At 45.9% G+C, this 15,320-nt stretch overlaps 1 protein-coding gene across 1 annotated transcript; it reads right to left on the bottom strand.

Moving 5' to 3' along the window:
- Positions 1 to 1,153: 1,153 nt before the first annotated feature.
- LOC109752447 (cell number regulator 13-like) lies at positions 1,154 to 13,534 on the bottom strand. Its single transcript, XM_020311342.1, has 2 exons — positions 13,073 to 13,534; positions 1,154 to 1,339 (listed from the first exon to the last, which is right to left on the bottom strand). Exons 1-2 carry the CDS (start codon positions 13,532 to 13,534, stop codon positions 1,154 to 1,156), a joined length of 648 nt encoding a protein of 215 aa, XP_020166931.1.
- Between the last annotated feature and the right edge of the window lie 1,786 nt (positions 13,535 to 15,320).

Below are 15,320 nucleotides of genomic sequence, written 5' to 3'. Positions count from 1 at the left end.
AACATTTCACCCTACCAGATGCTTTCACAGATGCAGATATGCAGAAAATCAAGGACGCTGCTCTTAGGAAGATGGCAATTGCATTCAGCACCAACAAGAAAAAAAATGAGCCAAGTACATCGATGGAGGAAAGAAGACTCCAGAATTCAAGGGAACACTGGAGAAGCAAATAGATCACTGGTCCGCTTTCGTGAAATTCAAGGAATCAAAATTATCTGAGGAACGGTCGGGAATAAATGAGGTCAATACCGCAAAAAAGGAGCATTTCCCTAGGCTCGAGCCAGGTGGCTACGCAGTGGCCTAGCCTAAGTGGGATAAATCTGAGCAACAGATGGTGGATGCAGCGGTCATTCCAATTACATTGAGCTGGCCCTCCAGGGTCATGACTTGGTTCTATGCACATGGGAGGGCGTTGGACCCGAACACAGGCCAGGTTTCGAAGAAGACAAGTCTTAAAGGAGCCGAAGATAAGTTACTTGTTGCAATAGAAGAGGCTCGAACGGGGGTGTTCACGCCCAACAGAGAGAACAACAAGCTTACGCCCGCCCTGGGAAATCCCGAACACCCGGGAAGAACACGAGGCAAAGGCGTTGTTCCATGGTATGAGGGCTTTGCGAGAAAGAAGATGGAGGAGGAGAAGAAGAGGAAGCTGTAGGACGAGCAAAGGAAGCAGGAAGCAGAACGCCTTGAAGGCCTAGAATCAGCGCATGCGGAGCTGGCACTCCAATTCCAGCGGCAGCAGCAGCAGATCGACTCACTTTGCCAAGAAAGGGGGTCTCAGTAGCGGCAGCAGCTAGCGGATGATCCAACATTGGATAGCACCGTCCCATCCATGCCGAGAAGCAGCGTGGGTTCCGCCCCGGGCCAGGCACTGCTGGATAGATACCATGTGGATGACATCATGGAGAACACTAATTGTGAGCTACACTTCAAAATGAGAACATATCCATGAAGGTGGCGGACGCCATTGCTTATACAAATCCCCCCGAAGCAACCTTCCATTGCAATCCAATTCCAGCTAGCTATGCTCATGTCATTGTTGATGAAGTGGTGGACCATTATTCGGGGCTAGAGCTTGACATTCCTGGAGGTGACGAGGAGCACACACTGGGAGAGGCCATACATCGTATCATCCTATGGAGAAAGGATTGCATCATCTTTCCAAGGTCACCGACACCGCGTCAACCGACTCCTCCTTGAAGTCCGCCACCGCGTCAGCAGACTCCCGCTCCTCCAAGTCATCAGCCACCGCCTCAGCAGAGTCCTGCTCCTTCAAGTCCGCCAACATGTCAGGCCACTCTTCCTCCTCCAAGTTCGGCACCGCGTCAGGCCACTCCTCCTGCTCCAAGTCCGGCACCGCGTCAGCCCACTCCTCCTCCTCCAAGTCAGCCACATCAGCCTTCTCCGCCGCCTCAACAATAGCGGAAGAGAGCCGCCGCAGCTATGGTGCGTAGCGGTACAAGTCGAGGTACAGGAGGTACAGGTGGAGGCAAGCGATTTCAATATGGTCCAAGCCTCGCGCCTCTTCCGATGAGGCCTTACTACATGACCGACGAGCAAAACGAAGCCGAAGTGAAGGCCCAATTGGACGCCCATTTTGGACTAAAACCGCAACCGCCGCCAAAGGAGAAAGTGCCTGAGGATATTGTTGACCACTTTATTCGTATGGCTAAAAAACCAGCTCCCAAGCCCGTTGACTCAGACTATGAGCGCCAAATCAGGAAGGCGCATCGAGTACAACAAAAGGAGTTGAGCTCGAGCTCGAGCCAAGCAGCTACCAAAAAAAGCGGGAAAACCGTTCGACAGCTGGGAGAACAGGCGATACCAACACATGCGAGTACCGGCGCCGACGAGCATAGAAGGCAGGCTGCAGAGCTTGGTATCACTGTCTATCAACTCCTAGAGCTGGAGCCCATGGATACGCTTAGAGAGGAGGACATAAACGGAAATATGTCCGTGGCGAACCTTTGGTCAAGCCTGAGGAGGTCAAGAAGCTCTCAACGAGAATGTATGAATTGCATGAATGGTACATGAAAATTGCCAAGACTACCAATTGAGACTCCCTCATGGTGAAAGTCAAGGCAGAGCATTACTTCCATGAGCTAGCTCTATCCGTTGAGTATACAGAACTGTTTCAGTTATTCAATCAAGACGCACTCGACAAATCTATCTTCAGTTGCTATTGTCTGTAACTGATTTCTATCTGTAATTTAAGTCTCAAGCTAGTTGTACTGCTCATTGATCATTACCGGAAATTATCCTCACTATATTCTTTTCTGTGGTATTATGTAGGATGAAGATGTATGAAATAAAAAAAGCTGGACGCTATGGCATTGGGTTCATTGACCCAAATACCATTAATGAAGGGACATGGACATATGAATGGTATAAAGCAGACGCAGAGAAAAACATGCTAGAGTTCTTGAAGCGCCTCAATACCAATCGAGATATACTACTTGCTTACAACTTCAGGTGAGTCACACTGTCTTGTACTACAAATTCTGTTTTTGCTTACTAGCTAGATGTTAATAAGTGTATAGGGTTTAGGGTCACTAGTAGAAAAAGAGGCTTCCATACGCCCCCATTAGTCCCCAAAACAATCGAACCGCGACAAAAGGGGCCTTTAGTCGCGGTTCGGGAGGAGACCCGCGACCAACTATCTGGGCCCAGCGCGCTCGGTCGACAGCTGGCGGACGGGAGAGGCTTTAGTCCCGGTTGGCCTGGCCAACCGGGACTAAAGGTCCCCGAAGGCCTTCAGTCGCGGTTGGCCAGGCCAACCGGGGCTAAAGGCCCATCCAGCTGGCGGACGGGAGGGGCTTTAGTCCCGGTTGGCCTGGCCAACCAGGACTAAAGGTCCCCGAAGGCCTTTAGTCGCAGTTGGCCAGGCCAACCGGGACTAAAGGCCCATCCCTATATATAGGACTCAGCTCACTTCACTTCACTCAGCTCACTTCACAATTTTCAGAAGGGGGTGGTGGGTTTGCTTTTGGTTCCTCCTATGCACACAAGGTGTTCGATGAAATGCCCGAGAGCCTGAAACAAACATGATATGAAGTGTCCGAGCCACACTTGAGCTTTCTCATTTATTTTTCCTCCGCGATCGCGGTTCGCAACTTGAACCTTTCATGTGTCATTGATAAAATATGCATGTGTGTAGTTCATTGTTTAATTTGTATTATTTCTAGCTAGTTAGTTTAACAAATGCATGATGGTTAATTATATACTTTATATAATAATAATAATGCAGATGAATCGGCAATGGATGTACGGTCCCCGACTCTCCGGCGAGTTCACTACGGGTTTGAAAGATTTCCTCGTAGTGGCAAATGCGAACAAGCAGCGAGGTTTTATTATATGTCCATGTGCTGTCTGTAAGAATCAGAAGGGTTACTCCTCCTCAAGAGAGGTTCACATGCACCTGCTTCGGCGCGGTTTCATGCGAAGCTATAATTGTTGGACCAAGCATGGAGAAAGAGGGGTTAGAATGGAAGAAGATGAAGAAGGGGATGATATCGATGACAACTATCATGATCATTTCGGTGATACTTTCATGGAGGATGATGCTGAAGGTGGGGAAGGGTTAGGTGAAGGTGAAGAAGAGGCACATGATGAGCCCGCTGATGATCTTGGTCGGACCATTGCTGATGCACGGAGACGCTGCGAAACTGACAAGGATAGGGAGAATTTGGATCGCATGTTAGAGGATCACAAAAAGTCGTTGTATCCAGGATGCGATAATAGTCTGAAAAAGCTAGGCTGCACACTGGATTTGCTAAAATGGAAGGCACAGGAAGGTGTAGGTGACTCATCATTTGAAAATTTGCTGAAAATGTTGAAGAATATGTTTCCGAAGAATAACGAGTTGCCCGCCAGTACGTACGAAGCAAAGAAGGTTGTCTGCCCTCTAGGTTTAGAGGTTCTGAAGATACATGCATGCATTAACGACTGTATCCTCTACCGCGGTGAATAAGAGAATTTGAATGAATGCCCTGTATGCACTGCATTGCGTTATAAGATCAGAGGCGATGACCCTGGTGACGATGTTGAGGGCGAGAAACCCAGGAAGAGGGTTCCCGCCAAGGTGATGTGGTATGCTCCTATAATACCACGGTTGAAACGTCTGTTCATGAACAAAAAGCATGCCAAGTCGTTGCGATGGCACAAAGAGGACCGTAAGTCCGACGGGGAGTTGAGACACCCCGCTGATGGAACGCAATGGAGAAAGATCGACAGAGTGTTCAAAGATTTTGCAGCTGACGCAAGGAACATAAGATTTGGTCTAAGTACTGATGGCATGAATCCTTTTGGCGAGCAGAGCTCCAGCCATAGCACCTGGCCCGTGACTCTATGCATCTACAACCTTCCTCCTTGGTTGTGCATGAAGCGGAAGTTCATTATGATGCCAGTGCTCATCCAAGGTCCAAAGCAACCCGGGAACGACATCGATGTGTACCTAAGGCCATTAGTTGATGAACTTTTACAGTTGTGGGCCAGACCTGGTGTACGTGTCTGGGATGAGCACAAAGGAGAGGAATTTGACCTACGAGCGTTGCTTTTTGTAACCATCAACGATTGGCCTGCTCTCAGTAACCTTTCGGGACAGACAAATAAGGGATACAATGCATGCACGCACTGCTTACATGAGACTGAAAGTGTACGTTTGGTTAATTGTAAGAAGAACGTGTACCTGGGTCATCGTCGATTTCTTCCCCGAAATCATAACGTAAGAAAGAAAGGCAAGCATTTCAACGGCAAGGCAGATCACCGGCCGAAGCCTGCGGAACGTACTGGTGCTGAGATATTTGATATGGTCAAGGATTTGAAAGTCATCTTTGGAAAGGGTCCTGGCGGACAATCAGTTCCGCGGGGAGTTGACGGGCACGCACCCATGTGGAAGAAGAAATCTATATTTTGGGAGCTAGAATATTGGAAAGTCCTAGATGTCCGCTCTGCAATCGACGTGATGCATGTTACGAAGAATATTTGCGTGAACCTGCTAAGCTTCTTGGGCGTGTATGGGAAGACAAATGATACAAAGGAAGCACGGCAGGACCAGCAACTTTTGAAAGACCCAGATGACCGGCATCCGGAATGGTTTCAAGGTCGTGCCAGCTACGCTCTTACCAAAGAAGAGAAGGTCATTTTTTTTGAATGCCTGAGCAGTATGAAGGTTCCGTCTGGCTTCTCGTCGAATATAAAGGGAATAATAAACATGGCGGAGAAAAAGTTCCAAAACCTGAAGTCTCACGACTGCCACGTGATTATGACGCAATTGCTTCCGATTGCTTTGAGGGGGCTCCTACCGGAAAATGTTCGAGTAGCCATTGTGAAGCTATGTGCATTCCTCAATGCAATCTCTCAGAAGGTAATCAATCCAGAAGATCTACCACGGTTACAGAACGATGTGGTCCAATGCCTTGTCAGTTTCGAGTTGGTGTTCCCACCATCCTTCTTCGATATTATGACGCACCTCCTGCTCCACCTAGTCGAAGAGATTTCCATTCTCGGTCCTGTATTTCTACACAATATGTTCCCCTTTGAGAGGTTCATGGGAGTATTAAAGAAATATGTTCGTAACCGTGCTAGGCCAGAAGGAAGCATCGTCAAGGGCTATGGAAATGAGGAGGTAATTGAGTTCTGTATTGACTATGTTCCTGACCTTAAGCCGATTGGTATTCCTCAATCGCGGCACGAGGGGAGACTAAGTGGAAAAGGCAAGATCGGAAGGAAATCCACGATATGTATGGACGGTCATTCTATGACTGAAGCACACCACACAGTTCTGCAAAATTCCAGCTTTGTGGCTCCGTACTTCGAGCAACACAAGAATATTTTACGCTCGGACAACCCGGGGAAGCCTGAATCCTGGATTAGAAAGGCCCACATGGAGACTTTCGGCAGTTGGTTGCGAAAACATTTAATGAATGACAATGATGTTGGAGATCAGCTGTACATGTTGGCCAAGAAACCATCTTCGACTATAACGATTTTCCAAGGGTACGAGATAAATGGAAATACATTTTACACCATCGCCCAAGATAAAAAGAGCACCAACCAAAACAGTGGTGTCCGCTTTGATGCAGCAACCGAGAATGGGCGAAAGGTCACATATTATGGTTACATAGAGGAGATATGGGAACTTGACTATGGACCCTCCTTTAAGGTCCCTTTGTTCCGGTGCAAATGGTTCAAGCTAACAGGAGGTGGGGTAAAGGTGGACGAGCAATACGGGATGACAATGGTGGATTTCAACAATCTTGGTTACCTTGACGAACCATTCGTCCTTGCCAAAGATGTCGCTCAGGTTTTTTATTTGAAGGACATGAGTAGCAAACCGAGGAAACGGAAAGATAAGAAAACGATCAGTACATCATGCGATGATCCAAAGCGCCACATTGTTCTTTCAGGGAAAAGAAACATCGTGGGAGTGGAGGACAAGACTGACATGTCAGAAGATTATAATATGTTTGGTGAAATTCCGCCCTTCAAAGTGAACACTGACCCAAGCATTAAGTTAAATGATGAGGATGCTCCATGGATACGGCACAATCGTAAGCAAGCAGGGACACAAGGGAAGAATTGATGTGTAATAATTTATTGTACCAAACTTTGTATTTGGTCGATGAATGATGTATCAAACCTTTTGTCAAACCTTCAAGGGATTTTAAAATGAATTAGTTTTATTTTTCTGATTTTTTGATATATAATTGTATTTTTAAGATTTTAAAATGAATTAGTTTTATTTTTCTGATTTTAAAAGGAAAAAGGAAGAAGAAGAAAGAAGGAAAAAGGAAGAAAAAAACAGAAGAAAAAAACAGAAGAAAAAGGGAAAAACAGAAGAAAAAAGCAAACAGAAGAAAAAAATAAGAAAAAAACAGAAGAAAAAAGGAAAAACAGAAGAAAAAAACAAACAGAAGAAAAAAATAAGAAAAAAACAGAAGAAAAAACAAACAGAAGAAAAAAACAAAATAAAAAAACAGAAGAAAAAAGGAAAAAGGAAAAAAGGAAGAAAAAAAAGAAGAAAAACAAGAAAAAGGAAGAAACAAACAGAAGAAAAAAGGAAGAAAAAACAGAAGAAAAACAAGAATTTAAAATGAATTAGTTTTATTTTCTGATTTTTTTGATATATAATTGTATTTTTAAGATTTTAAAATGAATTAGAAACAAAATAATATAAACTTTAATAAAATATATAAGTACAAACAAAATAAAAAATATGCCTCCTACTGGGCCAGCAGGGCCTGAATACGACTAGAAACCCATCAATGGGCCAGGATTCAGGCCCGCAGAAGGCCCAGTAGGCCCACAAGCACATGCTGACAGAATAGGCCCGTAAGCCTGCATTTGAGAGGAGCTCGAAGTGGTGACAGAATATGTATTAACGCGGGCGACTCTCTTTCTTTTTTTAGCCCTCCGGATCGAGTACGACAAAGCGTGGCAAATCCAAGGCGATGAAAACAGGAGAAACATATGCCATTGAGTTTGTCAGTGAAACCGGCAAGCCCCTACAGCACACCTCAAAGTTTATCAACCAATGCGGAGTCGTTGTTAGAGACAACGTCCCGATCACCGTCCAGGAATGGAAGGAGCCAAAGAAGGCACGTATTGGTTTCAGTTTTGTCGACAAGAGAACGAAAAAGGATTGCTGGAGAAAGCTTATGGAACATTTCATTCTACCTCCGGAATACAACAAAGTCGATGAATTCGGTAACGAGGTTCCGGGTGGACGTCAGAGGAGGAGGCTAGTTAAAGAGTTCGCTCTTCAGAAGATGGGCGAAGCATTCCGGAACTTCAAGAAAAATTTAACCCGTGACTATGTCAACAAGGGCAAGACTCCGGATTTCAATGGACAACATGAGAAACTGAAAGATGATTGGCCAGAATTTGTGAGGCAAAAGCAATCGGAGCATTTCAAGGAAATATCAAAAAAAAATAAGGATAATGCGAGTAAGAAAAAGTTCCATCATATTATGGGGCCAGGAGGATACCGCCTTTCGGAGCCTAGGTGGCAGAAGATGGAGGAGGACCTGAGGGTGCGAGGAATCCCTCTAGGTACAGAGGGATGGGACCCAAGGGCCAAAAGCTGGTGGTACGGGCATGGGGGATCGCTAGACCCGGAGACAGGGGTGTGTGTTCACCGGCAGAGACAGTTTGCTCCCACCCAAGCCCTTATTGACGCAATGACCCAAGCTCAAGAGGGCTTGATCAAGTTCAACAGAGAGAAAGACGCACTGACAATAGCCCTCGGGAATGATGAACACGGAGGACGTGTACGAGGCAAAGGCAAAGTTCCGTGGAAAGTAGGGTTTTCCCAGGACAAAGACCCGTACTGTTACAGAAGCCGTAAGAGAAAGACGGACCGGGATGCAGATCTTATGACGAAGTTTGCATCGGAACTCCATGAGTTGAAGCAGACCGTGCATGAACTAGTAAAAGAAAAATCGGCTGCAGGGCCGCATGAAGATCATGAAGCGGATCGCGGAAGCCAGCAGCGGAGAAGCAGCGTGGCTTCCACGGATGCCCCGCCTGGTGCTAGTGCACCGATGATCGAGATTCGTGCACCGGAGCCTCACTACCCCGTGGATGATGTAAAGGAGATGAAAGAATGTGATCTGCATTATCCCGTGGGAACGTTTCCACGAAGGTAGCTAGCGGCAGTGCTTTACCCTGTACACCTGGAGCACTCCACCACAACAACCCCATTGCATATGGCTATGCTCGTGTCACGGTGGAAGACATAGTCCAAGGGTTTGAGGACCTGGAGATTGACAAACCTACACCCGAAGGGGAGAGCAGACTTGGAGATGTCAAGCGCCAGTTCATTCTATGGAAAAAGAAGTACATAGTGTTTCCAGGCGAGGCGCCAAGGCTAGCAAGTCCACCCCCCCTCCGATGGTGGTGGTGGTGGTGGTGGTGGCGGTGGTGGCGGTGGTGGTGGTCGTGGTGGTTCACCTACACCTCCTTCACGCCATTCGACGCCGTCCCCCGATCCACAACCTCCGGCGGGTACGACGCCCCCCAATCCTCCTCCGGCGGGTACGACGCCCCCCAATCCACCTCCGGCGAAGAAGCAGAAGCAGGCGGACAGCAATGAAACCCGCTCCTGGACTATTAACCCGGACCCTTATGTACCTAAGACCACAAGGGTACCGGAGCCATCACTGAAGCCTCTCCTCCCAAGGCCTGGGGAACTTAGTGAAGCTGAAACCAAATTGGCCGCGTCTGCTGATTATGAGAAATGGAAGGCGGATATGAAGGCGAAAAAAGAGCCTGAGCCCAAGCAAGTATTCACTGAGAAGCAAAAGAAGTGGGCTAAGGATTTTTTGACGACACCGTCCCAAGCCGAGCTGAATATGCCTGGCGACTATGGACATGAACTTCGTAGGCAAGCAAAAATATTGAAGGAGGAGAAAGAAAAAAGTAAAAAAAGCGGGAAACAAGTTGACCAGCTCGGGATGCAGAAGAAACAATCGATCCCCCCGCTCATAGTGAAAGCCGGTCCGGAAGAGGACCCCGAGATCATAGCAGCTGCGGCAGCACTTGGATTGACTGTACCGGGTGCCATGGAACAAGCGTCCGAGATGGGTTTGACTCTTCGTGCCTTGTTAGGCCTTGAGGATGCGCCAGTATGTGAGATATCATTACAATATGTGCGGAATGGGCCTCTCGTCGAGCCTGCGCGGGAAAAGAGTCTACCACCACAAATGCGAAATCTGCTACGTTGGTACAAGCAATTCATAACATGGGCCGACAAAGAATATGTTTATGCGGATGTTACAGATGAGCATCACACCAAACGGTACTCTGTAGAAATTCATATGAGTGAATTGTTCCAGCTGTTCAATCTGCGTGACCTCGACAAATCTATGCTGAGTTGCTACGTTCTGTAAGTGATTTATTTCTACCTCATCTCGTTCTTCATTGCCTGCACTATATATATATTGTCCTAACTATATTGTTGCGTACGCTATTATGCAGATTGAAGATTTGGGAATGCAAAATAAGAAACATCCATGATGTTGGGTTCATTGACCCACATATCGTTAATGGACATGTGTTACAACATCACCCCGAAGACGTGGAGAAAGACCTGTACAAGTTTCTTAGAAAGCATCAACTCAAAAGTCATATTCTATTTCCTTACCATTTTGGGTGAGTGTTTCTCTCTTGTGCCCATTCTCTTTTGTTTACTCCATGCATGGTATGTCTAATCGATGAGTTATGCATGACTGTGCATGTAACGTGTCCGCAGGTTCCACTGGATTCTGCTAAATATTGAACTTCACACCTCCAGAGTTCTAATCATGGACTCTATGGATTCGGATCCAAAGCGTTGGGCCGACATGAGAAAAATGCTGCAAAAGTAATTATTTTCAATCATTTGAGCTCTATATCGATCGGTCTCTTTCGTTCATTTCCTAATATCAAGTAACTAATAACTTCCTTATTCATTTAATTTTCTTTGCCCTGTAGGGTTTGAAGACGGTTCTCAGAAGAAATTGTCGGTGAATTCAAACATGAGCTAGATTTCAGAAGGTTAGTTAATGTGGATAAGCAGCCACCGGGGACCAATCTATGTGGATACTATGTTTGTGAGAACATCCGGAGACACACCACGGAGCGGAAGGCATCGGATAGCGTGCGGACCGCGACGGATAACTTGCGGAGGAGGCTTAGTCCAGAAGCTCGCTTCCGACCAATTCAAGAAGAATTAGCAGGATTTTTCATGAGGGAAGTCATCAATCCTAAAGGAGAACACTATACCGAGGACGAAGAAATTTATATGCATACCCGAGATTGAAACTTGTACGAAGTTGTATATGGTCATCCATCCTAATTGTGTATGGAAACTTGTTCGAAGTTGTATATGGTCACCCGAGATTGAATATATATTATATATTCCTCTTGAATTCTTCTTGTTTGAAATTTCATATGCATGTATATAGTAGCGTAAAATATGTGTACTGAAACTTTATCAAAATTAAAATAAAACACAAAATATAATATAAAAGAAATAAAACACTCCAAACTAAAAAGAAACCAGGTTTAGGGGGGCTAAAACCCTAAACCTGCGGAGGAGCCCTTTAGTCCCGGTTGGCCACGAGAACCGGGACTAAAGGTCCTCCGCCCCGACGGACCACGGGCGCCCACGTGGACGGGCCTTTAGTCCCGGTCAGACACAAGAACCGGGACTAAAGCCTTTAGTCGCGGTCCGTAAGAGGCGCGACTAAAGGGGGGGGGGGGTCTTTAGTCGCGCATATTTAGTCCCGGTTGCACAGCCGGGACTAAAGGCTGTTGCGAACCGGGACTAAAGGGCTTTTTTCTACCAGTGGGTAGTTAATGAGTGTTATGCACATGTTCGCTTAATTTATATATGCAAACGTGTGCGTATGCAGTTTCCACTGGATCTTGTTAGTCATTCAAGTTGAAGAACGAACAGTTGAAGTACTGGACTCACTACTTAAAGAGGCTAGTGACTACTCAATCGTGAAGGGGATAGTCAACAGGTAATTTCAATCATTATTGAACTATATGTCGGCCTCTTTAGTTCGTCATTTCCTGATATCAACTATTTAATAACTCCTTTATTCATTTTCTTTGTCGACGGGCAGGGCTTGGCAAAAGTTCATCAAAGAGGTTCCAGGCTAATGGAAACAAAAGCTATATTGATATCGACCCAAGGTAAGTAATTAAGTAGTACTAGTTAGCTACCATCTCCTTAATTCTAGTTTTAATACCATTAATTATCACGCTTAATTAATTATTACCTGATTGAATATTCTATTCTCGTAAAGGCCATGAAGTAGGCGCCGGAGACTGATTTATGTGCATACTACATTTGTGAGAACATTCGCATGATGGCGTCCGAAAGGAGCACATCGGCTAGACAGCTATGGATACGTTTGCCAGAACACTATTCACAATTTTACATCATTATCGATATCTAATCACACAACTAATACATGCATATTGATCTCCTTCTTAAAAGTTCAAAGAGGTGCGGGATAAGCTCCTACCGGTGGATCGCGTACGAGCAATTCAAGAGGAAATAGCGGGATTTTTGCTCGACCAGTCATAGATCCCAAAGGAGAATAATATTACCCGCTCCCGGAGTAATGCCTCCATGTAGGAGAAATTTGTATATATACCAAATTGTATATATACATGTATATGTGTGAATGGTGGTGCGAGACATTCGATGATATATATATATATGATCGGTTCTACAAGAAATTCTATTTATATATATGCATAACATGTACAATATGTAGTATCGTAAAATACCAGCAAATGAAAAAAAATGAAAAACACAAAATTAAAGGAAAAGAAATCATAAACCCAAAACCCACTAAACCTATTAGTACCGGTTGGTGTTACCAACCGGTACTAAAGGTCTCCCCGCCCCCAGCGCTGGCTCATCCCACGTGGTGGCCCTTTAGTGGCGCTTCGTGTTGAACCGGTACTAAAGGGGTGGGGGGGGGGGGCTTTTAGTGCCGGTTACAGAACCGGCACTAAAGGGCCTTACATATCGGTGATAAAGCCCAGTTCTGCACTAGTGATGGGACGGTTGTGCTCCTCCTAGCCGCTGAAGACCGACTAGGCGGCGAGGACTTGGGGGGCAGCTCATGATGCGTGCTCCGGCAGCACAACCTGTAGCAGTGCGAGAGAGAAGTTCGGGGGAGGAGGGGAGAGGCGGCGTCATGAGCACGCACGGGAAAGGGGTGGGTTGGCTGTTTTGTTCTTTTATGAAGGAGTTTTTGGCAAAACAAAACTTCTAACGACATCCAGCCCGAACCGTTAAGCCACGTCATAAAAAACGGACTCCACATGTCATAATTGTGTTTAATACAGCCGAAGCCGTCAAACAGTGTTTTTTGCAAAAGATTAAGCTTAGAATGAGTGTTTTCTCGTAGAAATTTGTAGAAGTGTGTTTTGTGCATATCTAGGCCTCAATATAGTAGTTTTCTACAATTCACTCCAAATGAGCAGTGACAAGTACCGTCGACCACGGATCACACATATCAATTTCTGCATCATCCGCGTGATCAATTTGTATTCAAGTTGTACATACCTGCAGTTGTGGAAGTGTGGACGGTTCTACTACGTTCGAATCCTCCCGTACAAGGACATTGTAGGTTAGTCCAAGGCGACGTGTTATGCCAATGTGGCTGATCACGGGGAAGAGGAATTGATAGGAGTCAATCCTGCTATGCACGGCCCGGAACTTTTGGGCCTGCCTCCCGGCCATGACGAACTGGTACGCGGCGCTCCTGCCTTGGCAGGACATGACGAGCTCTTGGGCATCCCGAAGTGTGTCGCCCAGCTCAGCCAGCGGCCGAGCCGCCTCTTGTTCCTGCACGTGAGGCAGCAGCTGGGCGATCATAAGGACCCGACGCACGAGCTGCTCACACTCGGACCTATTCTGCCGAGCCGTTAGCGCAGCCTGCACAATCATAGAGATGAGCCCGCCGACGTCTGTGCCGACCAGCTGCGCCACCGTCGCGGCCTGACCCAGCCCAGTCCATAGAGCCATCGCAGGCACCCGGTAATTAGCTTACCTGCACACAAGGGCGAGACTCGGAATGATGGTCTGGTTTCCTTTGATTAAGCTATAAGATAGTACATCATATAGAGAGTTTCCGGGGTGCTTTCTTGATGTGGTTTGCGGGGGGTGATGATGGCTTGTGGGAAACTCCCCGGAATTTTGAAAAATGTATACGAAGTTGACAAAAAAGTTCACGAAATTGAAAAAAATTTGATCAATTTGAAAAAAAAGGTAAGGAATTGGACAAAAAATAATAAAAAATTTGAAAAAGTTCATGAAATTGAAAAAGTTTCATCGATTTGAAAAAGTTCATGAATTTAACAAAAAGTTTACCAATTGTTAAAAGCTTGGGAAATTGAAAAGCATTCATTCATTTAAAACAAATTTCACGGATTCAAAAGATAAGTTCACGGATAGGAAAAAGAAATAAAGAAAAATAGAAAACGAATAAAACCGATGAACAAAAAGGAAGGAAACAAGAATGAGAAGATGCACAACAAGAAGGATAAGAGAAGTAACTAGGCACAACAAGTGAGGTTTCCTCATTCGTTGTAGCTGATAGGAATAAACGAAGAGCTTGGCAGTTCAAATCCGAGCACACGCACCTATTTCCTTACGGAGGTGGAAGGAACTAAAAGGGCGAAAGAGGAACAACTTCATCACCCGGCTCCGGATCCCAGCCAGTGCGCTGTGTTGAAACCACGGTTTCGGATTTCCTTTTACAAAATAAACGGTTCCTGAACGAAATTGGCAAAATTCAGATTTTTGGATTTTTTTTCAGAAAATTCCGGACGAAAAGCACCGTCCAAAATTTGAATTCTTGAACGAAAATCGAGATAGCTTTGAACAAGAAAATGAAAGGAATTGTGCCAAAAATGGAAATCCTACAGCAACGAGAACAAAACACATCCAAGTTGAACCAGCAACGATCCATTGATTGACTATACACACAGGAATTAGAAACTGCTCAAGTTGGCAGAAATCAGAGTCTCGCGCTGCCCAAGCAGGCGCACCTGCTGCGCCATCTGGTTTAGTTCCGGCCGCCCGGACATGCGCGCCCGCGCCCAGCCAACAGTGTACCGTGCCATGGAAGAGGCCGATCACATCAGGCACGAGGAGGATGGGATACAGGATGAGACGCCGGCGTGTGGACGATGGGATCCAGGATGCGATGATGGCGTGAGTACAATGGGCGCGAGGACAACGCCGTCATGCACAGAGAAGAGTTGAGGAATTAGATTTTTTTTCTCTAGAGTTTGAAACTCAGTTTCAGCCTTCTATATCACTAGAAGAGCCATGCAGGTTGCACCAAAAATTCAAATACGGCCGAAATGTTTGGGCCGGCACACAAATCTATCGGGTCTGGATGAGATGGATGGATTTCATCTGAAATTATTATTTTTACTTGCGAAATCCAAAACTCTGGTTGAAACCGCGTTGTTGTTGCGCTTTGCTCGGATGAAGACTTCTAGGAAACTGCTCGGAAGGTGAAGGGGACGCGCTTGAGTTTGATGACTGCTTATCATGAACTCGTAGAAACCACCAAGAATCTCTTTTTCGCTGTGGTTGCAATTCAAATGAAATGGAACCGGGGTAGCCTATTTTGTTTTCTAAAAAAAACTCTTTAAACATTGGGATGACACCCGGCGGGGAGTCAATCAAGCTGTTCCCCGATGGATAATCTGAAAAAAAAAATTAAGCGATAAGCAAGATGAGTAGATGACTAGCCTGGAGGGAGATCGAAGGAGATAAATGGACTTGTTTGCTCTTTGGC

The sequence above is a fragment of the Aegilops tauschii genome, chromosome 2 (genome assembly GCF_002575655.3).
Source record: "Aegilops tauschii subsp. strangulata cultivar AL8/78 chromosome 2, Aet v6.0, whole genome shotgun sequence".
In the NCBI taxonomy this organism is placed as follows: domain Eukaryota; kingdom Viridiplantae; phylum Streptophyta; class Magnoliopsida; order Poales; family Poaceae; genus Aegilops; species Aegilops tauschii.
Note: the sequence above shows the minus strand (reverse complement) of the source record. Positions and strands in the feature narration are given on the sequence as shown.

Excerpts from the sequence above, each read along its gene's own strand:
- LOC109752447 (XM_020311342.1), bottom strand. The coding sequence starts at position 13,534 with ATGGCTCTATGGACTGGGCTGGGTCAGGCCGCGACGGTGGCGCAGCTG. Across the intron at positions 1,340-13,072 it reads CCACACTTCCACAACTGCAG|GAGGAGTGGCCTGACGCGGT; the intron begins GTATGTACAACT and ends GACTTGGAGCAG.